Source organism: Gymnogyps californianus, chromosome 13 (genome assembly GCF_018139145.2).
Source record: "Gymnogyps californianus isolate 813 chromosome 13, ASM1813914v2, whole genome shotgun sequence".
NCBI classification, from domain to species: Eukaryota; Metazoa; Chordata; class Aves; order Accipitriformes; family Cathartidae; genus Gymnogyps; species Gymnogyps californianus.
In genome coordinates, this window is record NC_059483.1 from 6,378,091 (window position 1) to 6,403,715 (window position 25,625).

The window sequence follows — 25,625 nt, forward strand, 5'->3', positions numbered from 1 at the left end:
CCTTGAAGGCTTTTGAAAAGCTCCTGTGGGGAAGGAGGGGGTCACCATAACGGCCCGGGTGCCTCAGCTGGATCACTGATGTTGCAAGCTGATCTCTTCCACTTAACACTGGCCCTGCCTGCCCAGCCTGGGTGGAAGTACCTCAAGTACCTCCTCGTGGGCTTTAGCTCTGGAAAGTAGCCGGCTGTAAACTGCAGTGTGTGCTGCTGCACTTGTGCACCCTGTCATCTTCAGGTGACGTCCTTGGGGACACCCGTACGGGTCTCCGTGTGCACCCACGCACCCTGGCGCTGCTGGAGAGGGGGCAGGAGGTGGTGCTGCAGAAACCTGCACCGAGGGGCCGGGGAACAGCTCAGCCAGAGCTGGGCTGAGAAGATGCAAGCCCTGCTGGAACATCCCCAGAGGGTGGCTAATGCTGGTGCAAAGGGAGAGCGGATTCATATGAAATTCTGATCCCACGGGTGCAGCTGCCAAGCCGTGGTTGACTTTGATCTTTTCTCCTAGCTGGCACTTTGCAGGAAATCCGTGGTTTCCTTACAGAAGTATGCGTTGTGGGGTGGCTTCCTCTTGTAGCTGCTCTTTCTCTGTACATGTTGTACCCCTGCTCCAAAATGTCATCCAGTGTCTTCAGAAGAGAAAGGTCTTGGTTTTCCCTGAGCTGCTGCCATTCCCTGGGGATGTTCTGACTGAGGGAAGAGACCATAGGAGTCTATGCAATTACTTTGTATAGAGATTTTTGCATTTAGCCAGAGAGAAAAGGACTTTAGCAGTTCTCCCAAGATCTCTGTGAACTTCTAGCAGTGAAATCAAATGTACTATTGATGGAAACAGATGTTGTCACAGGCAAAATCCTCAATCTGCAATGCATTGTCTGTAAGAGTGTGAAATTACTTGAGGGGCATCCCATAGATTTATATTTATGTGCTTATTTTAATTGATGTTATGAATGTTGTTATTGCCAAGTCTATGCCATAGCTGAAGATACGCAGGAATTGTAATTTGCTGAAATTACATAACCTTGGGGGGAGAAGACTGGTGGTTCTTGTAGTGACAGTGTTCTGCTTGTCTCTCCTAATTCTCCTAGCTATTTCAATGGAAACAGCTGGAAAATCTCTATTTCCGTGAAAAGAAATTTGCTGTGGAAGTACACGATCCCCGCAGGTAAGGCTGGAGGAGGCAGTTATAGCAGCGGGATGAATCTTTAGCCAGACTGGGGATTTGTCATCTCGTGTTAGCGGATGGGGACGGGAGGTGCCTCTGAGTTCAACACAGACCTGAGTTTACTCTGGGCTTTGCGACACTGGGCCTCATCCTGCGTTTGGCAGGGCACACTGGGGCTGGATCTGGGCTGTGGGTGGTGGACAAGCAGTGCTGTGATGTTGCAGAGGTCACAGTCGTACTGAGCAAACTGGAGCGACTGTTGATGTGTTACAGCTCTGGGTGTCCCTTCTCTCTCAGATTGCCTATGGTGTCCACCGAGGGAGTTCTTGGAGCAGAGGGAGGACTATTTGTCATGGCCAAATTGCTCGCTTTACAAAACCCTTCCCTGAGAGGCTGCTGTAATGTGTCTGTGCAGCAGGAGACCCGGGAACCCAGCCCGCAGGACCCGGACATGACTTTCTTGCTCACCTTCTGCCCTCCCCTGCCTTGGCAGAGATGCTCCCTCCTCTGAGCTTGAGCCTTCAGGAGCACTGCTGGTTGGGGTGGGAGCTCACCGCAGGCTGCTTGCCTGTGCCTTCCCCTCAAGATCCCTCCTAAGAAGAAAGAGCCTTTGCCCAGGGTGAATTTCCGACTCCCTTTCTGCTTCTCCTGCTGCCATCCTTTCTACCTCTGGCACAGGGCCTCTGTGCCTCTCAGCTGGGCCAGGAGGAGCAGCGAGATGCTCTGCTGATCCCCCCAGATCCCCCATCCTGCCTGGTGACTCCTTTCAGGATCCCATGGCAGTCTGCCCACCCTTTCTAGGTTTGTAGCATACCCAGCCGTTGGTCTCGGCAGCACAATTGCGCTGCTGAACTAAGAGGCACAGCCGTTGCTACTGCTCCGTGTTGCAAAGCTCAACCAGGAGGGACTTCAACTTTAACTTTGTAAAATTAAGGGAAGGTTAGGAAGGAGGAAAGGCAGCAGCACCAGGTAGTGGGGAGAAGGAAATCTGAGTTTTCACATCTTTAAAATAAAGGCAGAGCCTTGCCTGTTTGAGAGAGAGGCATTTGGGACTTTAAACCTCAAAGACCTGTCTTGAAATTGCATTTCTTCTCACCTCCTCAGAATTTCAGTGTCAAGGAGGACCTTTGGGCAGAGTGGACTGGTAGTGCAAACCTGGTATGCAAACACTTCCCTGATCAAGTCCATCTGGGTGATGGCAATCAGTCAACACCAGTTTTACTTGGACAGAAAGCAAAGCAAAGTAAGTTATGAGGCATTTTACTGTGGGCATAAGTTTCAACACCTTTCCTGTATATCCTCCGGTGTATGTTTTTCCACTGATGAACTACTCTCCAGAGAAAAACTACAAATTGTTTTTGTCAGCTTTTTGAGCAGTCTATTAGTGACAGTATTGTTATTAGATCCATTTTAGCCTGCCTGCAATTAAGGGCTCTGGAAGTGTAATCACAGAAGAGGGAATTCCCGTGTCTCAGTGTTTAATCTGCTTTTTCTTTTGTCTCCTTCTCGTGTTCATTTTGAACACGGTGCAGACAGATGTTGAGTTGGGAGGTGGTTCAGGCTTTGGGGGCAGAGAGGGAGAGGAATGCCAGCGCAGCCCTGTGCACTGCGAGCTCCTGCATGATGCTGTTGCTTTAGCCCTTAATTTTGTGGGAGATGAGGTGTGAAACGTCACCTTCTGTGACCCCGTGTTGTGAAGTTAATTAGAGGTAACTCGATGAGGCTGGATTATTTTTTTTTCTTTAAACTCCTTCAGGCAAAAATTCCTTCAGCCAGAAGTTTGGATGATATCGCCATGGATCTGACAGAGATGGGAACACCAAAAGTTTCAAAGCTAGTGACTTTGGAGGCAAAGAACCAGCTTATTATGGCCAGCAATGGCAGTTTGATCTCATCAGGTAATACTTTGTGTAAATGCAAGGTAGTGAAGTACAGTGGGGCTTGTGTATGTTAAAAGGGAAAACAAGGCTAGCTGATCATAAATACAGTGACATATGTGAAGGCATGTGTTAGTTATGTATCTGAAACAGTAACATCAATGGTATAACCTGCTGTTTCCCCCCTCCCCGTAACTAAATAAGGAAATAAAAATATGCTAGATGGATAAGCACCCATATACTCTTGGTCCATGAATAATTTGATATCAATTTATTAGTCAGTCAGTCCTTGAATGACTGTAAGTCTCATCAAAGTCCGAGGGAAATTTGATCCAGGCTAACTTTAAGCACCTGTTCTAGGAATTGAATTGCCCTGGGCTTCCTCAAAAATGAGCAGAGAAGATAAATGCTTCCAAATAAAGCTCAGCTCTGGAGTGGACTTTAGATCTCTCCCTTGACTGTGGAGGAGGGGAAAAGGCGGGAGGTAAAAGCCTGGCTGCCACATGTAGGTGTCTCAAGGTGAAGCCCAAGGCAGGAGCCTCAAAGCCAAAATATCAAGTATATTGTAGATATCGCTACTGCAATGATTTATATTTTGAGCAGCGGGTTTTTGGAGTGTATACTTGGGACTTATGCAAGTATGTACGTTGGGGGTTTGAAAAAGTGCGGATTTCGTAAAAACCTGCTTGCTGGACGACATGAGAGCTGGACATTGCACTTTGAATAATGTGTTGTTTTGCTGGGCTGGACTGCTTTGGGGAGATCTCAGCTTACTTGACCAGAAAAAAATGGCTTTTACCTGCAAATCCTCTGATACAGAGTGTGTATTTTTCAGGCTCTCAGGATTCAGAGGTCAGCGAAGAACAAAAGAAGGAGAAAATTATGGAATTAAAGAAGAAAGAGAAACTCCTTCAGGAAAAACTGCTTCAGAAAGTTGAGGAGCTGAAGAAAATCTGCCTGCGGGAGGCGGTGAGAACTGCACCTTAGGCTGGGGTCAGGGCGGGCGAGAGCCCTTCTCTCCCTCCGGACCTTCACCTGGAGCCCTCTCTGTTCCCCAGGAGCTGACGGGCAAGATGCCCAAGGAGTATCCTCTGAGTGCTGGAGAGGAACCTCCCCAGGTCAGAAGACGTGTTGGCACGGCGTTCAAGCTGGATGACAACCTGCTCCCGAGTGAAGAGGTGAGCGCTGCAGTTTGTTTTCGCAGCAGAGGTGGGGTGGCCAGACCGGTGGCCAAAGCCACTTGGCAATAATCCGGCTCTCCCCTGATTGTTTGAGAGGAGGCAGCTGGGCCAGTCGCTTGCATAGGCCGGGAAATTGAGACACGTACCGCCCTTATTTCAGCCATGCTGCCTTTGAAATGATCAGGAAGTTGGCTGTTTCAAAAGGCCTTAAAATCTCCTCGCCTGAACCCCTGATTTGGCCACGCTGTTTGAATTTTAATGGACGTTTTGCTGCTCATGAGAGAAGAGCAGGTGCATAACGCCGTTTGGCAACCCATGGCTATGAGCTTTTCTCGAGCACTGATTTTGTGTCGCGTTGAGATTGTGTTTGAAGCCAGAATGTGGCAGGGGCGTGCACTGTCCCCCTTGCAAAATCATCTGTCCATGAGTATAGTTGTGTGACAGGTGACAGAAGGAGGAGATTTATCTCTGGCTTAATGCAAGTTCCACCTAAGTAGAAGCTCTCTATATTGCTCAAGAAGCTAATATGAACTTAACTGGCAGAGACTGACTCAGGACATACGGTAATTCAGATATTTGCAGTTTCTGGACACATACCATTCCCTCTCATTCCTTGTGAGATGTGTTAACAAGCCGTATCATCCAAGTAGTAAGTAGGTGTTGGGCCCTTTGCATCTGTCTTTCACCAAAAACTCGCTGCCCTGGCTCACACGACTGGTGTAATCCATGTCTGCAGCAAATTGATTTTATGCAGACTACTTAAATGCTATTGAAACAAAACCCTACTGACTAGATTTAATAACGTGTTGCTTAGCACTTCTGCAGTGCCTTTCATCGGAGCTTCTCAAAGTTGTTTACAAACAATTAATTAAAGCCTCCAACTCCCTGTTACGTAGGTATGGTGATATCAATTTCCATTTTTATTTTCTCCAAAGTAGAGAGAGATTTTGAACAGGCGTTTTCAGGCTTGGACTCGGAGCAGGAGGTTTAGCAGTCTAAACCTGAATTTAGATTTATATCTTCTGTCACCCAGGCTCGAGAACTTTGGACCTTTCTCAAGAGATCTCAGAATCTTACACCAGTCATAGAAATAAGATCTAAGAGTTTCATATGCTGAGATTGTCTTGTGTATAAACTTTGGTATTTCTGTGTTTTGTGCTCAAGATTTCACTTCATTACCACAAAAATAGATCTTCTATTCAATAACCTTCTTTGATAAATTCTACCCAGAGTACAAGCAAATAACTCATCTCATGAATTTGCAGGATCCTGCTTTGCAGGACTTGGAGAGCAATTTTATCATACAGCAAAAGCTGGTGGAAGCTGCAAAGAAACTTGCCAGCGAGCCAGACCTCTGCAAAAATGTGAAGAAGAAAAGAAAGCAGGAGTATGCCGATGCTGTAAAAAAGCTGCAAGAGATAGAAAACTCCATAAATGAATATAGAATCAAGTGTGGCAAAAAACCAACCCAGAAATCAACTCTTACTCTTCCAGGTAAGCAAGAGAATTCCCTGTGTTCTGACGAAAACGGGAGAAAAATAAGTAATTTGGCTCACAAGTTTTATTTACATCTTCTCTATATGGTTTTTATCTTCTCCAAGGCAGTTAAATAAGAAAAAAAGAGATGCAATTGCTGTATCTGATACGCTAAGTGCACTGCTTATAGGCTGAGGGCAGAATAAGCTGCAGTTCTGGGAACAAGTGTAGACACGTTCCAGCACCAGCTACAGACCGAAGGTGCTATACATAGAAAGGCTGGCAGGAGCATCTCAGCCGAAACTGGCGTGGTGTCTGAATTCATAGTGTGTGGAGTGCAGTTGTATGTCTAAGCTGCCACATGCAAGATCTCTCTCCCTTCCCTTCTGCAATGCTTCAGTTCTAGCAAAAATAGAGCGTGTGAGTTTTTCTACAGGATCAAGGAGATAAGGATCAAAGGCTTTGTTTCTTCATTAAAAATTACTGATTTCCAGGAAGACATAAGCGAAGTTCAAGAGTTTATGAATGCAAATAGTGGCAAACAGATTTTTGACTAAATCCATTTACCAGTGATGAGCACAGTGAAAGCAGAAACCCTTGGCCCCTCTGTTCTGAAAGTGTGATTTTCCTAAGGGAGGTGAGATTCTTGCTGCTTCATAGGATAAAGCATGAAAACTTGCTAGTATCCAAGCCAATTGAAGGAGTTTGGGAGTGGTAAAAGCTCATAGGTATTGCAGGCTCTTCTAGTTTCTATAGTGATTAACAGTTTTAGGACATGTTTTACTTCTCCCCTCCATGGAACATATATATGGATAATTGTTAATGTTTAATTGATTTCTTTTTCCCCCTTTGTCCCAGAGAAAATGCTGTTCTGTGAGGTTAGCGGGGTTTTTCCTGGGAATTACAAGGTGGGAAAGAAAATGCAAGATTTTCCCGCTGTTTATATTGATACCCTCTTACTGACCCTTGAGATGAGACCTCTTGCCAACATGTGTGTTTCCTGGAGGAGACCCTTCTCCTGTGCACTGCCAGGTTTCTGCTGGGGAAACCTTTGCTGTGTCCCGTTCCTGTTGAGAGCTTGGGTTGGATTCTTACCCAGCACGAACCACGGCAGCACTGGGCTACCCATCATCACAAAATGCTTATTCTGAAAGGTTGATGATCACTATTTAATGTGGCCCAGCTAGTTCCTGATGGGCAGAGATGAGGAAAACATCTGTTTTTCCAGTCTCTTGCTCACCAGTCTGGATACTACTTGTGGGCGGTCCTGTATTACCTGGGACACATGATGTGTAGTAACGACGAGGAAGCTACTGAAGGCCAGCGAGCAGCGAGAGCCCCGTGAGGCAGCATCCGTGCACAGTCACTGTTGTTTGTTGCAGGCGGTTTTTCGTCCTGTTGTGCAAACAAGCAACTGAGGAGTTGGTCCTTATACATTTAGCCCATCATTTTGCAACATTTGATAAATGACATCCTTGTTCGCTGTCTGGGAAGGTGGACACAGGCAGAAGGGACTAGACTCCATGTCTTGGAGGGTCTCCCTGCAGGTAGGGACTGCAAGACAGCAAATACTTAGCCAGCAATGAGTTAGCTGCATTCCCTTCCAGTTCCTGACTCTTGCACTGTAGCGTGTATTTGTTTACCTGAAGCAGAACTGTCATCTGCTTCAATAATTGATTTTATGTGTAACCTTTTCACCATCGCTGATGGTACTCTCGGGCTCAAGGTACAGAGTTTCAGAAGGCTGAGCAGTGATGAGTCACTTGCGTCTGTGAATACGGGGAATGAGTCATTGGAAATAATGTGTTAAATAGTAACATTGATTTATTGAATCAAACCGTGGCTATTTTCATCCCGGCCCCCAAGGGGTGGGAAGTGAAGGACATACTGGACTCTCTCCTGCTCCCCATGTTCCACTCTCCCTTTCCTTTGCTTCCTCTGTAGCCCAGAGCTGCTTCCACTTTTGCAGGGAATTGCACAGATTTAGGATTTAAATTCAGAGCTCCCCTATATGTCAGTATTGCAAACCCCACATGAATCCAGCAGCGTAGCTTTACACTGGCCTTTTTTTTTTTTTTTTTTCCCTAGGTAGGTTTTTTTTCCCTCCTTGCGCTGGGCCCAGTGCCATATTTCACCACCATGTAGTCAAATTCATGTGAATAAGCTCCCCTGAAGCTTTTTCCCAGTGTCGGGTTGCAAGCAGAGCTGCAACCCATCCTCGGTGGTCTGCCAAGTCCCCTCAGGGCAGGGGCCAGCCCTGATGTTTTGCTGGTCTTGAAAAGCTGCTCTATTTACCAAATTCTTGTAACCAGACCTTTCCTTGCAGCAAAGCGTCACAGCAAGGGAGCAACGTACGTTGCATATGCTCACGATGAGTGATGGAGGAAACGGGTGTCATACACAAAGTGGCTGCCACCATCTTTTGTTGCTTCCTCTCCCTCTTGCATGGAGATTCATGTAGACTTTTTACCCCGCTAGCGTTGTGTCTTGCCAGAAACGGCCTAGGAACAGATTTTTCTGTGGGTTAATTATCTTCTGTGCTGCTTTTTATCGCCAGCCTAATTTCTCTGCCACTGCTGGTCTGTTCTAAACCTTAGCAAGGACAGGCTGTTTCTGAGCGAGTGGTAGTGTGTAATATCAAGGTGAGAGGACAGGCAGGTGCAGTAAAGCACTTTGAATAAATAACAAAATGCAAAAGAAACAGAAAAAATTTGTAATGTCCGTACAACAGTTACTGCTCTCTGTCTTGTTGGAGTTTGCAATAACTTGATTGAAATCAGTGGAATTATTCTGGATTGATATTAATTTAATGGAAACAGAATTTGTATGCTGATGAAACATTCAAAAGTGAATGCCAAATTTCAAAAGGCATTTCATACCTACCTGGTGGGATTTCAGGTGTACCTAGAGGAGATTAGATGCTAGCAGCCAAGATCTACGTGTCTGTGTAGGCTCCTGACTCCTACTGAAGCACCAAAACACCCTGTGAGATCTGTTGGAAGCTGGGTGGAAAACACCTTTGTAAATCTTGGCCTGATTCCTGCTGCAGCTGAAAAAATTCTCCTTTGATAATTACATAGGTAGCTTGCTGAACTGCAGTGAACACAACTAGGTCATGATAGACTCCAAAGCAGGACTGTCTTCAGGCTGTTGAGGGCTAAAGCATACAGATTGCAGCCTTACAAGTAGCAGCTGGCTCTGAAGCTGTAGAAAATAAACTGTATATGATATTTGGAAATTGATGTTGGGTCTCCTATGCTTAAAGTGCTTGTTTTCATTCACAGATGATATAATTCCATCTGAGAGCAGCTCCCTGTCTGATACAAACACCTATGATGATGGTATGTTGCTTATTCTTTTCTTCCTATGAAGTGTGCCCATTCAGAGACATTCCTTTGACTTAATGTCCTTTAGCCTACTATTTTGGTGGCTTTCGATGACAAATTACTTTATAGCAGTGGAAAAAAGAGCTTAATCAGGAATGTCTTTCCTCATAATGGGTTAGTTATCGAAAGTTTCTGCTCTGTGAGCTGATCTGAGTCGTCTTTAGAGAAGGCAGCTGGTTTTAACGTGACCAACCTGCAAGCTGAGGGCACTGTGGATGTCAAATACTTCATACTTGGACCTGGCCAGAGGTGGATGAGCAGCTGGAGGACTTACGAGCTGGGAGGATTTGTCCAGCCCTTCTGTCCTCGCAGCTACTATAAAGCACACAAAAAAAGTAGGGCAGTCACAGATATTAACGATCTGTTTATGTTTATCTGTTACCTAGTGAGCTTGCATCTTGCATGGGTATGGTGTTTGCTCAGCTTACTCATTTCACACACACACCCACAGACACACACATTCACGCCCTGTTCCACAAGGTAGAAAGGACTTGGCTTGCCTGTCCCTTAAACTGGATAATCATCATTTGGGGACAAACATTATTGAAATTATTACACACTTTTCAGTTAGGGCCTGATTCTGATCTCACTTTGTCCCAGTTTTAGACTTGTACAACGCATCTGGTGCTTTAAAATGGAGTTACACCTGATTCCTGCTTGCACAAGTAGAAGTAGAGCCAGGGCTTTGGCTTGTGAACGTGTTCTCTGTGATGCTCATCCTGCATTTATATGTATTAGTTGGAGTTTCCTGTTGGCTCTGATGGGACCTGGGTTGTGCCCTAAGCAAAGTGAGAACAAGGATCAAACCAGCATCTTCCCAATCGCCTTCAGCCAAATGTGTCTGTCAGCTGTCTTTGCTCATTCAGTCGCTTTTGAAGTCAGTCCCTTTTAGGTTGTATTTCAAAACTAATTCTTAAAATGTCATTTTTCAAGTGAAGGTGAGGGAGAGGAACTGGCCTTTGCAGAGGCTGAGCTTTGCCGGCGCTGCAAACAGGTGTTTTCCCGAGGAAGTTCCACTTTGTGATCTGGCACAGCCCCAAGCTGTGTGTAATCTCCATAGGAGTCGGTGCTGCTGAGATCTCTACGAGCCTCCACGATGTCCTGCCCGCATGGAGGAGAGCTCGGTGCAGGCAGGAGAGCCTTTCTAGGTTCACAGCTTCTGTCGTCGTCTCTGTAGTGCAAAGTGTTTCTGCTTAGGGGCCAAAGATTTGCATATAGGGCAAAAATATCAAGGATTTTGCTAACAAAATACATATTCCTTTCCAACAGTCAGTGAATCGCTTCCTGTGCCAGCCCAGAGACCCAGCTCTGCACAGCTTTCTCCAAGGCTTCCTCCACCAAAGTCCCTCGGGGTGGAGAGAATTCATCTCAGAAAGTCATCCATAAACGAGCAGCTCTTGGAAACCAGACACTCCAGGTAGGGCACATCTCGCTGCCGCCGTGCTCTCCGCCTTGCTGGCATGAGCTCCGTCTTGCCCCTGCCAAGACTCCTGTTACTACAGGTACTCCAGCGGAGCCTGCTGCCTCCACACTCCTCTGCAATTACAGGATTTGGTGATGGGAGCTAAATTTCCTGTTTAGTAACAAAAGTGTGTATAAGTAGTTGTCACGGTCTCTGAAATTGTAGGGTAGTGTAGTCTTTGTGAAGAGGTTCCAGATGGGTGAGAAATGTAATAGCAAGGGCTGTGTTTAAGGAATTGCTCGTGCACACCAGTACTGTCACCCTTTGTCTCCGTTTCTGTGGTTTGTTTTCAGTATTAATTAAACAACTTGTAGTTTTCCTGATGAGTGTGCTTAATGGCTTCAGATAACACCAAACCATACCCGTCCCTCCTGATGGTGTCGGTATTTCAGCAGGTACGTTGTCAAAGCACACAGAATTCGTGTAAGTCCTGATGGGCAATTCTCCATGTAAGAGCAGAGTTACTGGGATTCAACCAGCTACCATCATTAGTGCCAGCTACAGTGACTGGCTGAGGTTCCTGTATGTATCTGTGGGATCTGGACACTTTCTGAGCTAGAACAACAGTTCCATGGAACGCATCGATAGCAGTAGGTCTGCTGGAGGTTGTGTGATCACGTTATATGGGTCTGATCTGGTGCTAGTTGTTCGCAGTGTAAGGATTCCCACTAATCTTGATATTTCTTGGACTGTGTCTTCCGTGAGCAGGCTGCTGCAGGCGTGCTTCAAAATGTTCTAAAGTTTTGGGCAATGTCATGTCTTTGCGTTTTTCTTGTCTGTCCCTCAAGATAAGCAGAACACTTCTCCACGTGAAGTTCAGAGGCTGAATTATAGCCATATTTAACCATTTAGCTGTGATGTGCTTCATTTTAAAACCCAATTCCTTTGCTTCTCTGTTACCTGCTCTGTCTCTTCTGCTTCGTACTTCTGTCCTTTGGCAGCAGCTTTTCCTACTGGTCATCCTGTGAGGACCTCCCTTGAACCACAAGAAGGGGTTGAATTTTTCTTCCTGTTTAACAATTCTGTTCTTTATACAGGGAAGCACATCCAGTTATGCCCTTACCTGTTTTTTCTGCCCTTCATTTTGTTTCTTCAAGACTTAGGGTGCACATATTCTGTGTGCTGTGACTTGCATGGTGTTTAACCTAACTGGGATTGTCTCCTTCATTACAGGGACCCGCTTTCAACTCACAGCAGTCCTTACCGAACCCTGGACCGGCCGCCCCAGCCCCATGGGGGGAGAAGCATGCCTACAACCCCCGTGCTCACACGCAATGCCTACAGCAGCAGCCACTTACAGTAAGGGGACTTTGTTTTAAGTGCGATGTCCATCTTAGGCAGCAGAAGAATAAAAGCAAATGGTGTTAAGAGGGCAAAGGGTCCTTTGCCGTGCGGCTTTCCCTACAGCAGGGTCAGGCTCTCAAAATGTCTTTTCTGGATCTTGGAGGCACAAGGTTAATATCAGCCACGATCTTCTGGCACAGTGCTGCACCAACTTTGTCACATGCGAGTGAGAGCGTTATGTGAGCACGAGCCCTGTCTGGGAAAATAGCAGCACACACAAATGGGTGTCTGCAAAATCAGGAGCGAGATGGAAGCTGGCACACAAATATTGCCTTATCTGATCATGAAAGACTATAGGAGAAAGGGTCATTTCCAGATAGGCGCCTATGGGGAGTTTTAACAAGTAATGCTTGTTCAAAAAGTTGCTGTAAAATACTCGTAAGATAGCCAGACTTTATTTTACTTTTCCTTTGTAGCCTCATTTTCTAACGAAGTGAGGCTTATGAAATGGTATTGTCTGTCAGCTAGTGGTCTCCCCACAAAAACTTGTTCACGAGCTGACAGATGTCTGCTGTGGATTACATTCCTACAAGCCTCCTGAAAAAGTAAGTGGCCAGAGAGAGGAGAGAAATCCCAATTAGTGCCCTTACTATGGGAAGAGAGCTGCAATGTGAGCTCACCTGTATTATTAGACAGCTGAGAATCTGTGCTGGGGAAGGAGAGATGCTATAAATCTTACAATGTTATCGAGAGCTCATGGGTTATTTGGCTGGGGTAATGCAGCCTTGAGAGACAGAGCCACAGGAAACCCATCTTCCTATCTTCTGCTCCTAGCTCGGTTACTTGTGTAGACTTTACCTACTTAAAAACTGAGAGTGCCTTCCTGTAAATCATTACAAAATGTGAGTTTGTGAGCTTTGCTGCATGTATCCCTGTCACAGATTAACCTAGCTCACCATGACAGATTTTTATATAAGAGAGCTCCTACAGTTGCAGCAAATCTTAAATTCAGCCAAGCTGAATTTCTTGCAATGCAGATATTGTATGTGGAAAGAAAAGACTGGGTTTGTATTGTGCTTTGGTTGGGGAGGCAGCGTGCCTGACTTGCCCATGCGTGCTCTCTCCAACTCTGTGTGTACGTTTGTGTGCGAGTGCCTTTAACCAACCGACATCTGTGTTGTTTCAGGCCAGATGTTTCCCCGCACCATTGCCGGCAGCGCAGCGGAAGTCTGGAATCCCAAACCCACCTGCTGTCCGAGACTCCTGCTGAAAAGGCAGCCTTCACCCTCTCAAAGTCCCAGCGAAGCAGCAGCACAGAGATCCTCGACGATGGATCGTCCTACACTAGCCAGTCAAGTGCAGAATATTACTGCGTGACACCTACTCCCAATCCATATTATACTACTCAGACGCTTGACAACAGGACCAGGGGTCGAAGACGGTCAAAGAAACAAAACATTTCTGCTGCAAGTTCAGGAAGTATGCCAAATCTTGCCCAGAAGGATGTCCGCAATGGTGTCTACCACAAAAGTCAGGAGCAGCCTTCCTCTAGTTACTATATTTCTGGATATTCCCCGTACACCGAATCTGACGTTTATTACAATGGAGGATATGTTTATGAGAGTGATACAGAGGGACAGTACAGCGTCAATCCTTCCTATCGCTCATCGGCACATTACGGATATGACCGTTACAGGGAATTCAGGTCTTACCATGAGGATGACGTGGACAGAGTACCGCACAACCCATATGCAACCCTAAGGCTTCCAAGGAAGCAAGTTGCTAAAACAGAGCATATAACCAAAAACATTCACAAGGCCTTAGTAGCAGAGCATCTCCGTGGTTGGTACCAACGTGCCTCCAGTCAAAAGGAACAGGGTCATAGCCTGCAGGCAGGCTTTGAGTCTGACAGAGGATCTCAAAGGAGTTTGGGCTTTGCTGGTCTGCAGGTGCCGTGCTCTCCTAGCAGTCGGGTGTCGTCTTTCTCTTCGGGTAATGTCTGATTTCTTCTATGCTGAGTGTTTTTGTAAGTCCCTGCTGTGCATCAAATTCTGCCCCCCTCCGCTGCCTTGGTGAAGTCAGCAGAGTAGAAGCAAGGCTAGAGCTCTGTCCTGAAAGGCAGATGAGGAACTGAATAGGATCTTGTTGTTCCATGCTTGGGAAGAAAGGCTTGCTCGTTGCCTTCTGCTGTGGGTAAAACTGCCTTTTACTCTTCGTAAGCGCGGTAGTCCAAAGAAGCGCGAAGAGCCATATGGGTTTCAAACAGGCGTGTTTGCCAACTAGAAGCAATGTGCAAAACTTCATGCCGTGTAAATGCAGTTTCCATGATGGCTTCCAAAATACAGTAGCATGAGCATCACTGAATGGGTCAGAAAGTCTTTTTAAAGAGATTCCCTAGCTCCAAAATAGCACCCGCACAGTGCTTTCCTTCCTACAGGGCTTGTAAATCATATTTTGTGTTTGCATTGTCTGCTTGTGTGTCCTGCAGAAACCCATAGAGATCACTAATGACAATTGTCTCATTTGTCTCAGCTGATTTAGCTGGAGAAAGATCTAATTTGCTGTAATTTTTTTTTTAATTCCAGCATCTTCTGCAAACACTGCTGGGAACTGGCGGAACCCACTTGCACTGGGACTTTCAGACTACGATACGTTGTCTCATTCCTCTTATGCCAGCTGTTATGGGAATGTTTATGGCAACCTTCCTTTGCAGAGCAGGTGAGTAGAGTATATCAAGATTTTCTGCCCTTCCTCCTGCATTTCACAAGCTGTTAAAACTTCTGAAAAAATCAGCTTGATTTCAAAGGGCCAGGATGAAGAGTAATTATAAAATTGACTTTTGAGAGCAAGTCTTCTCTGTGTGGAGTAGATCAGCTGTACCACCACTAACTGTACCGCCGATATTCAAGGAAGGGGGAAGCAGTCGTAGTGAAGAGCGAACTCATTTGTTGCACAGCCTTTTCCTCTGGCCGATGCTGGACCATTGAAGATCTTGCACTCCCTAGTAGCTGCGACGCTCGGAGCAGTGTTGCGGGCAGAGCGCCCGCTGAGCCCAGTCCCTCTCCCCCCCCGTGACAGGAGGTCTCTCCTGCATGCCATCAGCAGTCCGGCAGGACACAGCCCTGTTGCGTTTCTGAAGCTGTAGTGCCTGTGCTGATAAAGTTGTGGAAAAACAAGGAAAGGAAACACCTCTCTTCAACCTCCTGTCTGAGTGCTGGCGTTCAAAGGCCATACCGCATCTGCCGAGTGTATCTCGCTTGGCAGAGCTTCACCCGGGAACCAGGCGGGACGTGCTGCTGCTTGCAGAGCCGCCCTGCTCGGGGGGGCTCTCCTGGGGACTGCGGGGAGCCCAGGGTCTGCCCTGTCCTTGCAGAAATTCCCGCAGGGCTCCCGCTGCTTCTACTCGGTGTTTTCCGTCTCTTCCCCCCGCTATCGTACGCCGGCTGTTATCAGTGAGGACAGAGACCTCCTGCCCAGGGGAATGGCTCTGCCCCCACAAATGCCGTCACATTTAAGTACACTTATGCTAAGTGTAGCCAGCTGTAGTAAGTACCCCATGTTCGTGCCTCCTGCTTTGGGGTTGCAGTTTGCGCTTGCTGCCAAGCTGACTTGTGTGAAATTACTGAATTTTTAATTTTGTTTGTTTTAAAATAAATGAAAGTGTAAGGAAAGATATAAAAGCTTCTGCTAGATCCTTGTTTCTAAGCTAAATGCCATGGGCTTTTTTATTGCAGTGATTTAAAGGATCTACAGTAACAGTGTTTAAAAATACAGTTTCTACTAATTTCTTAACTTCCTATAATTGGGCTTTGAAAACTCTGCTTATTTTGGCACCTTTGTCTAAATGAGGTTTATTAGCTATTAATTTTCCATATTCTGAATCACTTGCCTGATTGTTCATCTGTGTTATTTTGTGTTTTAATGTGATTATGGCAAATGAGCAATCAATATGCCCTGCAGTCTTGACAATTTTGAGCAGCTGAAATCCTGTTGCACACAGTTTTACTAATTCCAGCACGAAAACTGGGTTTGTGTTTGGATCCGAATTACGCTGGGGTGAACTCACAATAATAACCAGCACTACTTCAAGCCCAAGGGAGTTGCGTGAGTTTGTGCAGCACTTGGGGGGGGTCTGGGGAAGACCCTCAGCTCTCGCTGATCCCTGATGCCGTGTCTCTCTTACAGAGCGTACGCAGAGGCAAGCCAGCTGGGTGGCGACGATGAGAGCCGGTTGGAAGAAGACTTGCACAGCAACGAGCAGAGGTTATTCTGGCACGAGGATTCAAAGCCCGGGACGCTCGTGTAGACCGCCTGCAGCCCCGCATTCGTACCCTTGCGTGCCTTGCACAAAATGCTGTGACTCCGAGGCAGATCTCGGGTGGAACTTCCAAACCGAACAAAACAAGGAAGCAGGCTGTTTTGCTGGGAAAGGTTAAATTCAGCATTAAGAGGGACTGTAGCAAAATGACAAAGTCTTACCACGAATGGCATTTCTTTCTGAATCCAGATAGCCTACACGAGCAAGAGCAAGCCACGGTTTAATCTATGACTAGATGCAGCACTTGGTTGAAGTATTTATATTTAGCAAGCACTTTTTTGGAAGATTGGAAGGTGTTGAAGGCAAACCTCAGAGAAAAAAAAAAAAATGTGAAAAGGAGACTCTTATGGAAAAACCAGGAATTCTAGGAGCACAATTCTGATGTCTGAAAGAAGAAGAAATGAAAATTTATTCTGCCATGGCTTATGATGACCTGGAAGGACTTTCATAGGCTTATGAAGGATAGATACTGTGTGTGTGAGTGAGGCAAAGGGTGACTTAATCAGTATTGGAACATTACTTGAAGGAAGGCTGGATTATTTTTTTTTTATTATGGAGGTTTGAATGAGTTTATCCATTTTTTGGGGTGTTGTTAAGAGTGTTTGTTAGCACCACAAGCAAGTTCTGGAAAGAAAAGAATTTGCTGACACAATATGTCGTGTAAAACTATAGACGGTTGTGGATTTTGGAAACAGAAGCAGTAAACTTTGAACTCTCTTTTCCATGATAAAGTGTAATTAATAACCTCCCATTTAATGACCTTTCCATGGTACAACTTCACTGTGCGGAGGAGTAGGCAAATTTTCACGGTGGCTGCACAGTGACCCCCGTTCATCGGGTGATGATTACGTTTTGCTCTGCCACAGTGAATCGAGGATCCGCAGTGGGGAGCTCCAGTGATCAGACGGCGAACAATTTGATTGTAACGGCCAGTATTTTAAGGTGGATGCAAACACAAACAGCCAAGTGGGTGCCTTAAAATGAGGGGCATTAGGATTGTACCACGAGTCATCTGAACTGCCAGGTGCGTTGCAAAGTCACTAAGTGACAGAACAGCATTTTCACGAAACCATTTGTGTAGGAAAAAAGTGCGACTGCAGTCTTGATCTAAGAGGGATAAACCTACCTCACGTCATCCATCTGTAGGAACAAATTGGCATGGGTTATCTTGCGTGATTTCCGACGACTCGTTTGCATATGGTAAAATCTCTCTTGTTTCTCAGCTGTACTGTGCTTCAGGATTCCATAAATGGTGCTCTTTTTTCTTTTATACAAAGGATTAGTTACTCCTTGTTCATATTGTGAATAGAAAAGTTTCTGATAAACTTTTTTGACGTTTTTTACCAATATTCCAGAGCATGTAATATATACAGAAGGACACACTTGTTAAGCTGGTACTTAGTCGTTTGTATTATTAGAGTCGCGATTTGGAATTAAACAAACAAAAACAAAATAAAAAATAACTTATTTCCTTGGTTTTGCATATTTGTATAGCCTTCTAGAAATGCGAAAGCTCTTTTTGCTTATTCTTTTACTACTTCTGAATTTTTTAGACCTATTATTTTGTATAGGTCAATAAACTAAAAAGTGTGCTACCAAAACCACTTCAGCATTCCTCCTATTTCTACTCGAGTGCTTGGAAAACTGCAATGTGTGTTATTTCAGGGCTTTAAAGTAGGAGAGAGTAAATCACCGTGGTCTGATTTCTTTTGGCCTGTCGTGTTAGGTTGGGTGCAGAGGGTCAGTGGCCTCAGCTGGGGGAAGCTTGGCCCAGGGCAGTTCAGACCCTCCCAAAACACGTCTGTAAGTCTGAAATTTCTGACGATGGAAGGGGAGGGAGGAGTGGTGCTCGGTGCCTTTGCAGGGGCCTCTCCGGCACAGCTGCCCTGAGGGAGCCAAGCTGGGCTCATTCAGCATCCCTGCGGGAGGGTTGCTATCCCTGGACCTGCTGCCCAGCCTCAACCCGGCAGCGATGCACAGACAGAGGTGGCCTCGTGTTTCTGGAAATACTTCTTGCTCATCTATCCTTGCACCTAAAAGTTGCTGCAGCCTTTCCCATTTGGAGCGTGGCTCTTGGGGTTTGTGTTGCTCATCTGCTGGGTCCTCTTGAGTTTGTGCCCTCCGAGACGCCCACCTTTCTGGAAGAGCGACTTGGCTTCTGGATGTACAACTGCTTTTGCACCCCGGTCACCAAGCAGTTGAGGTTATTCAGTCTCGCTCTCCTCTCTTCAGAGTTATTTGTCATTTCCTATTTCTTGTGGCATGTATAAGCTTCACCACCACCACTGAATTTTATGCTTATTTCCAGGTTGCTGGTGAAAATAGGTATTAACAAGAACTTGCAGACGTGCCCACTAAAAATACCCCCATGTCGTCATGCTTTTCCATTTTTCCAAGTAGTTTTTGAGGTTTGTCTGTTCACAAGTTCTTCATTCATTGAATCATGTTTGCTGCTGTTATAAAACATTGGTGTTTTGAGCAGGAAGCTGAGTGATATGCAGTCTGATACCTTACCCAGAACTAATGGTATCAGTGCAGGCTGGCGGTTATTTATCAACACTCTCAAAGCTTTTCATTTAAAAAAGGAAATGAGGTGTGTAACGAGTTCTGTGCCCCATTTAAAGCATTGTTTGTATTCCTTTATTTTAATGCTGTAGCCATTGAGGTTTTGTATTGGCTTTTCTGTTAGCGTTCAGGATTTAGTTCAGTCTAACACATCCGTGTTGGCACAACGCTGGCACTTGACCTGGCCTCCCGGCTTGCTTGCACAGGACCAGGGCAATTTTGGATGATGATGTTGAGAAGATGGGAATTTGAGATGGGTTTGGGTTGAGGACGGTTTTGCTACATTTGGGGATATTGGGCATAAAACCTCTAGGGCCAGAGTTCAGAGCCTGATTGCAGCTTCCAGTAAACAAGAGCTAGGCTGCAGAGGAGCTGGAAATCGAAGAGCAGGAGCGTGGCAGGTGCAGCACTTGTAACCCCTCTTGTCGTTCTCCGCATGCCTGGCCCTGCAAGAGTTGTGCTCTTAGAAACTATTACGAAGGGTGGAAGTACAGAGTGAAGGAGGAGGCCCAGAAGAGGAGAGGATAAGAAGATCCAACTTCTCTTTCTCAGATGTTGCTTGGGGCAGGTAGCAAAGAGCTGGGGTCGGCCTTGGGTGGCACAGGGAAGGAGAGGGAGGGCACAACGTCCCCATGAAACCTCCTGCCCATCGCCAACAAGGGAGCTGGCGATGCTGCGCAGCTTGTGCAACGCCTGTTTTTTCCCAGTTGTTCGCCCAGACCCTTAACTTTGCCTTTTGCAGACCTCCAGCTTACTTTGTTGCACTGCATTTCTGGGGCGATGTTTTGATGCACCTGTACGACTGTTCACAGAGACCAGGTCTGTATCATGCAGCTGAAGAGGTAATAAAGACATACTTGTAATTATTATCATATTTGTTTACAGCTGAAATACAAATTACCTGTGCTTTGTTTGAATTCCTACTTCATCTGTGTTTTGTGCTGTTTAACCACAGCCCTTCCTCACCAGGATTGCTGAGGACATCTAGTGACTGACAGCAGCATGGAAGAGAAGAGCCTTCCTGCCTCTAATACTCCTCTGAAATCCTTCCTGCCCCTTCCAGTTTGAAGAAATATTTAGAAATTCTTTAGTGTGATCCAGAACAAAGCCGAGAGGTGAACAACATGAAACATCAATGTAAAACACCCGCAGACCCACAGGGTTCAATTTTACGGTGTCTCAAATGTCTCTCTCTTCAGAAGGTAGAACATGCTGCTGATGAGATGAGAGTGCAGAGGGGAAATAAAAACCCACATAAAACCGTACGTAATGGAGCATTTCTGAGTGCTTTTTAGTTGATGGATGAAGAAGAAAATCCGCTCCTTGCCAGGAATCCTTAAAAAGGCATTAGGGCACTGTGCTAAAATAAGCCATGCCTGATGTTTTTAATTGCTGCCTGCTTTTTCTCTGCTGTTTTGAACAGAAATACTCTGAGATGTGGGAGGACAAACTCCCGTGGGAGCTGCCGCAAGCCCTGCAGGAGGCTGGTGTCTGACATTCCTCCGGCGCAGGGACCGGGGAGGGACGAGGCTCAGACCAGGAGCCCCCTCCCCAAGCACAGGCAAATCTTTAAAGATCACAAATCTTAAAAATTCACCTGAGTATACTTACGTGAAACTTGTTGGCCAAGGTGACTTAATACATGATGTGACTCCTGCAGGTTTCTGCTGACTTTTCATTTATGATCTTGGACTTGGTCAGCTTAAATGTGAGCAACGTTGCAGCAATGTTTTGTACACAGCAAGGCTGCATGGCTCCTGGGTGGGCAAGAAGCCTCCGCCGTGGCCCAGCCAGTCCCGAAATATTTGTAGGAAATCCTTTAAGAACTGAAGGTTTGCTCCATCTCCTGGGCTTTGGGGATTAATGCAGGAGAGCTGCTTCTGCAGGCGGCTTCTGAGCCTGGGGAGAAGCTCCCCGTCACTGCGCTTGCCTGACACTTTCTGGATCAGTTAACAGCTCTCCTAGGAAGATTTCTGCTTTCTACGCTATTCTTCGATCTCCTTTGTTTCTCTTCTATCATACTTAATAAATTTCCAAGGTAGAAAGCTGACACCTTCAGCTGTAGCAGGGCCTGACACAAATATTGAAATCTATCAAGTTAAAGCAAATAGGAACAAACTTTTAATTGTGTTTATTTTATTTAATGGTTATTAAATTAAGTCCAGTTATCTGTTTTCCATGGATTTTTTTTTTTTCCTAGGGATCTTGTGCTAGGGGAAGAACTCCATGTCCTTAGGAATGTTTTCTCTTGTTGGTAACAGAAACTTCCTGGAGTGGTTTTCAGATTACTTCTGTCACTTTTTGCAGCTGTTTGAGAAATACAGTGGGGGGAAAAAAAGATCTTATTTTATGTTGCAAATGTGTGAAGACATAAACAGTTCTGTGTGCCTTTTCTCATTGCGCTGCACTGGGCGTCGTGTGTCTCCCTGCTGCGTCCCCTGCTCTTGCCCTTGTTCTTCTTGTGCTGAAGGCACCAGGCTGCTGGCTCCGACTGCATGGAGAGCCCAGTGTCATTCCTCGGATCAGTTAGGGATAATCCAGCTTTCCAATCAAGTGAAGCAATGGATGTGGTATTTGTGTAGAGCAGGGGAAGGGGACCTACAGCTCTCATCTGGGGGCAGCCTGCATTTTCCCACTTAATGCAGCTTTCATTAGAATCAATTAGCATTCGGATTTATGTAATTTGGGTAACTCTGCATATATGGATGTTTGCTGTTTCGCCAAGCAGTGAGAAAACGGACCTTCATCCTGGCATAGATGGTGTTGCCGGGAGAAGGGATGGGGCTGCGCGTGGCGTCTGTTCGTGTTTTCAGGTATATGCTTTGTACGATGGATTTTGTTGTGGCTGGTGGTTCCAGTAATGGTCCTTGCCCACACCGACACGTGGCTGGGACTTTAGAAACTCTGGTTGCTCTCGAAGTCTGACCCCAGCATTGGGACCTACAAGGTGGGACCTCAGGGTTGATCCCACCGTAGGCCTGGACAGAGGAAGAAGAGGCAATTGTACGTTTGCTGTATTCTCATCCACCCTCTTTCCCTGCTGTTTAGTGCTCTCCTCCACCTGCCCTGTCACAAATTGGCCAAGCACCCTTGCGTGCCAGAACAGTGTGTCCGCAATGCTTAGCTAAGCTTTCCAAACAAGACACTTTCTCCTGTTCCCAGCATTGCTGTGATGCCCACGCTACCAGCAAATAAGGGTGGTGACACCCTGTCTGATGCATAACCCCCTGCCTTGTCTGGCAGGACCTTCCCCTCGTAGCTGTTAGACACAGATTCAGGACCACATGGGTCACCTCCCTGGGCAGGATTTGTCATCAAAGACAATTACTCCACGCTTTGACGCAGCAAGTCAAACCTGATGCGATGTTTCCTCCTTGGAAGAAGGGATGGTGTGAGTCGTGATCGGTGCTGGTAGCCCAGGAGGACACAGATGTCAGGGTCTTCATGAAAGAGGAGCAAGACCTTTAACCAGGAAGAAGCTCCTTGCCATCCATCCAACTTAGTTATCCATGTCTGTTCCTCATGAAGGGAATCACCATAAATCCTTCAGCAAGTCCTTGACTGCAGAGGGACGTGCTCTGTCTCCCAGGGCATCTCCTGCCCATCTCAAGCACAGCAGGCATGAGTCTCGATTTATATTTAATCGTTAGAGTGTAATCAAAGAGCTGCAGATGGAGAAGAGTTTGCAGCCAGCTGGGGCTCAGCTGGAGTAACTCTAGAAGAAACCCTCCCACCTGTTCCCAGGCTAAGGTTAGGGAAGGACGTGCCTCGTGCGTACATAACGGAATTGCCACATGGCCTTGCCGGCATCATTGCCCACGGGCACGTTTTAGTGGCAGGATGATACGAGGTATGGGGCTGTGATAGGTTTGGATGCTATAGAAGATACACCCTATGTTTAATGTGAAGGGTGACATTGTTTCCTAGAATGACTCTGTTTCTTATCTGATCTGGCTTGTGCTGAATTCAGTGTTTTGTATAAACGTGGAGATGATCGCTTGTTCAAAAGGTTATTATGATGGCTGTCGCTCCTCAAAGAGTCCTTGGCATGGTGTTATTACAGTTCTGATTTAATAGTACTGCCATGCAACATTTGGAGGGAAACTATAAATTTGGCTGAAAAAGGGAGGGGACATTTTAAAGTTTAATTCTAGCTACTGGTTTTACTGTGAGGCTTTTGTCACTCCTGAGGCTCTGCTATGCAAACCGAGAGCGTAGATAAATCCTAAGAATAAAGGTAGAGTTAATAGTAAATAATTGCTAAATTGCATATGCTGCCACAGATAGGTTCTTATGCAGACTGCGTGGAGAATGAATGTCTTCTCCCAGGGTCGAAGCTTGCATTTCTGATGCAAAGTATTGAATCTCCAAGCCTGAGCCTGGGCCTTGGATTTGGACATAGATTTGGAATAATAAGCCCTCAGTTAATAATAGTAAATATTTGGGTAAATGCCCTGTGTAATGCCCATGAGTAGCGTGCGATTCAGCGCTGTGTCTGCCTGCGCTGCCTGGTGCTCCGGGCAAGCTGCGGCCATCAGACAGGAGCCAGTGCTGCCCCGGGGCAGCAGCAGGTCTCCGTCCCTGAGCAGTCTCTGGTGCAGGGGGTTGGTGTCCCCCTTTGAGGGCCATAACCAGCCTCAGCTCTGTCCCAAACCAGGTGAAGAAGCCACATCGGGGCAGCTCAGGGAACCTTTTGGTTTTGCCCATTGGTGAAAAGTCCCAGGCAGAGCCACAGCTCGGTTCCTGAAGTCGTGGTCAAACATTCAACATCCCCTCATGAATCGCCTGTTCCCCATTAAATAACAAAATTGCTCGCGGTCTCTCACAGACCTGTTTTCATTCACCACAGGCTGGTTTTCATTTGTTCGGCAGTGTTCATTTGTTCATTTGTTAGCGCTGTGCTTTGGGAAGATGAAGCAACGAACCACCACCCAGGGCTGAAAATGTTCAGGTATTTGGAAGTGCTTTACCAAGGTCACGTAAATAACACGAGCTGGGAAAGTAAAATACCAAGTTAGCAGGGACATAACTAGTGCTGAGTGTTTCAGCATTTTGCCCGTGATCGTGCTATAAATGATATCTGGGAGTAGAAACTCCCTTCTATAGCCACAGACCTGCTTCTTTGTAAATGAGCATGATGCAAAGAGGTGTCTTGTGTCCTCTGACTGTGCTGGGGTTGCTGCTCAAGCCACTTTAAAAGACGGTCAGTAAAAAAAGAGCATATGTATATTGGCAGGGGGGATGGCAGATGAGGCATAGCGTTGTTCGTTGGCAAGCGAACACAGAAACTCAGACTTTGAGGGTGAAATTTGGAACATGTTTTGGCTCTGAATGGGGCAAAGGTTTGCCCTGGGTCAGCCCAGACCCCCAGGACCAGCTCAGTTACGCTCGGTGTTATCCCCAGCCCCCCGCCAGCAGAATGTCACTGTCAACGTTCGTACGTGGAGCTGTCTCCTGCCCCAAAACCATCAGGTTTTGGATGATCTTTTTAAAATGGTTTAAAACAGTTGAAATGGTTTAGAAAATCCATCAGCTAACTATTTAACCCTTCTTGATGCAAACCAAGATGTACACATCTGACTCACCCATGCTTTTCCGTGCGGGACTGCTTTGGACACGCCAGTGTGGGAGGTCAGTACCCTGCCCCAGGCTGAAATTTTCTCTCCTTAATTTCTGATATGACCAAAGTCCCCTCCAGGCTCCCCCTTCCTCCCTACACATTTTACTGTTTTCTTTTCCCTGTAATAAGGGATGTGGATGATGACAGAGGTGGTTTCCTACCGTGTAGGGAGGACCCAGTGTAGCTGCTCTCAGCCTTCTCTGAAAACGGAAACTAAAAAATAAAATCACTATGTTCTTTTTTGGGGCCAAATTAGAGGCATCCAGGTCCCACTGAAACAGGAGATGCAGCTCCGCTTGCTCCTCTTGGAGCCGAAGGAAACTGCCAGACCTCGACGCAGTGAGATGCGGTGGCTCGGTGACTGCTGGGGCAGGGCCGAGGGGCTCGCGCCCCCGTCCCCGCTGCTCCTTCCCGTCCCCACGCCAGCCACTGTCATGCCTGCTGCTTCGCACGGGGGCTTGACTTTGCAGCTCCCTGTCAAGTGACTTGGGCAAATACTTCGAAAGTCAGATGTCCTTACTCTATTTAAGCAACAAACTTAATCTGATATATTTATATCTGTAACAGTTTGGAGGTGTGGTGGGGTTTTTTTCCCCCAAGATGATCCCTGGTATTTTTCCCACAGGGTGTCTCTCTATGATTGCTCTCGTTACTTAGTGGTTGTTATTGTTAAGATCCCATCATCTGACCCTTTATAATCCCCATATTGCGTTACACTGCATCGCTGGACATGCTTGGTGTATGCTACTGTTCGTCAATTTTAGACTGCCCCATCAAGCCTATGAGTTTCTTAAAAGTGATGCAAGGTTATGTTACACAGGCGCATTCTCCGACTCGTTCCAGTTAATGCCTTGGCACTTGGAAATGCCATGGATTGGTAATAAAGGGAAATAAATGTGTGGGTTTTATAAGCAAAAAAATGAAAGCCAACGTTATAGAAATTGCTCTCACGCATTTGGCATCAGCATGTGTCCCATCAATTACCTTAAAAATAGAACATATTTTAGGCACTTGAAGCATGGTTTGATGGCCTGCTTAGTGTCCAATGGTGACACAGGGGTCGGCCTCTCTTGATATTTGAGTTAAAAACTTGTCAACTCTTTTGCTTTCAAGAGAGATAGGTTGGAATTTTTGAAGAAAATGCACGAATGAGAAAAATCAATGAAGTGAAACAATCCTGCACAAGAGCCTGCTGGGTTTCATGCAAGAGTTCATCCATATGTGAGTACCTGCCTTAGAAACAGTAGGCAGTTAAGTATGAATTGTTCATGACCAAGGGCAGACCTTTTCTTCTA

At 46.2% G+C, this 25,625-nt stretch overlaps 1 protein-coding gene across 2 annotated transcripts in view; it reads left to right on the plus strand.

Moving 5' to 3' along the window:
• FRMD4B (FERM domain containing 4B) overlaps window positions 1–17,616 on the plus strand; it is a 147,640-nt gene extending 130,024 nt beyond the window's left edge. For both annotated transcript variants that reach the window (XM_050904631.1, XM_050904630.1), the window contains 12 exons: window positions 1,085–1,161; window positions 2,266–2,404; window positions 2,918–3,059; window positions 3,874–4,007; window positions 4,097–4,216; window positions 5,485–5,713; window positions 8,980–9,036; window positions 10,351–10,498; window positions 11,717–11,842; window positions 13,014–13,819; window positions 14,413–14,545; window positions 16,013–17,616. In XM_050904631.1, the coding sequence (XP_050760588.1) occupies window positions 1,085–1,161; window positions 2,266–2,404; window positions 2,918–3,059; window positions 3,874–4,007; window positions 4,097–4,216; window positions 5,485–5,713; window positions 8,980–9,036; window positions 10,351–10,498; window positions 11,717–11,842; window positions 13,014–13,819; window positions 14,413–14,545; window positions 16,013–16,133 (2,232 nt within the window). In that variant the 3' untranslated portion in view covers window positions 16,134–17,616. The remainder of the gene's footprint in view (window positions 1–1,084; window positions 1,162–2,265; window positions 2,405–2,917; window positions 3,060–3,873; window positions 4,008–4,096; window positions 4,217–5,484; window positions 5,714–8,979; window positions 9,037–10,350; window positions 10,499–11,716; window positions 11,843–13,013; window positions 13,820–14,412; window positions 14,546–16,012) is intronic.
• Window positions 17,617–25,625: the final 8,009 nt, after the last annotated feature.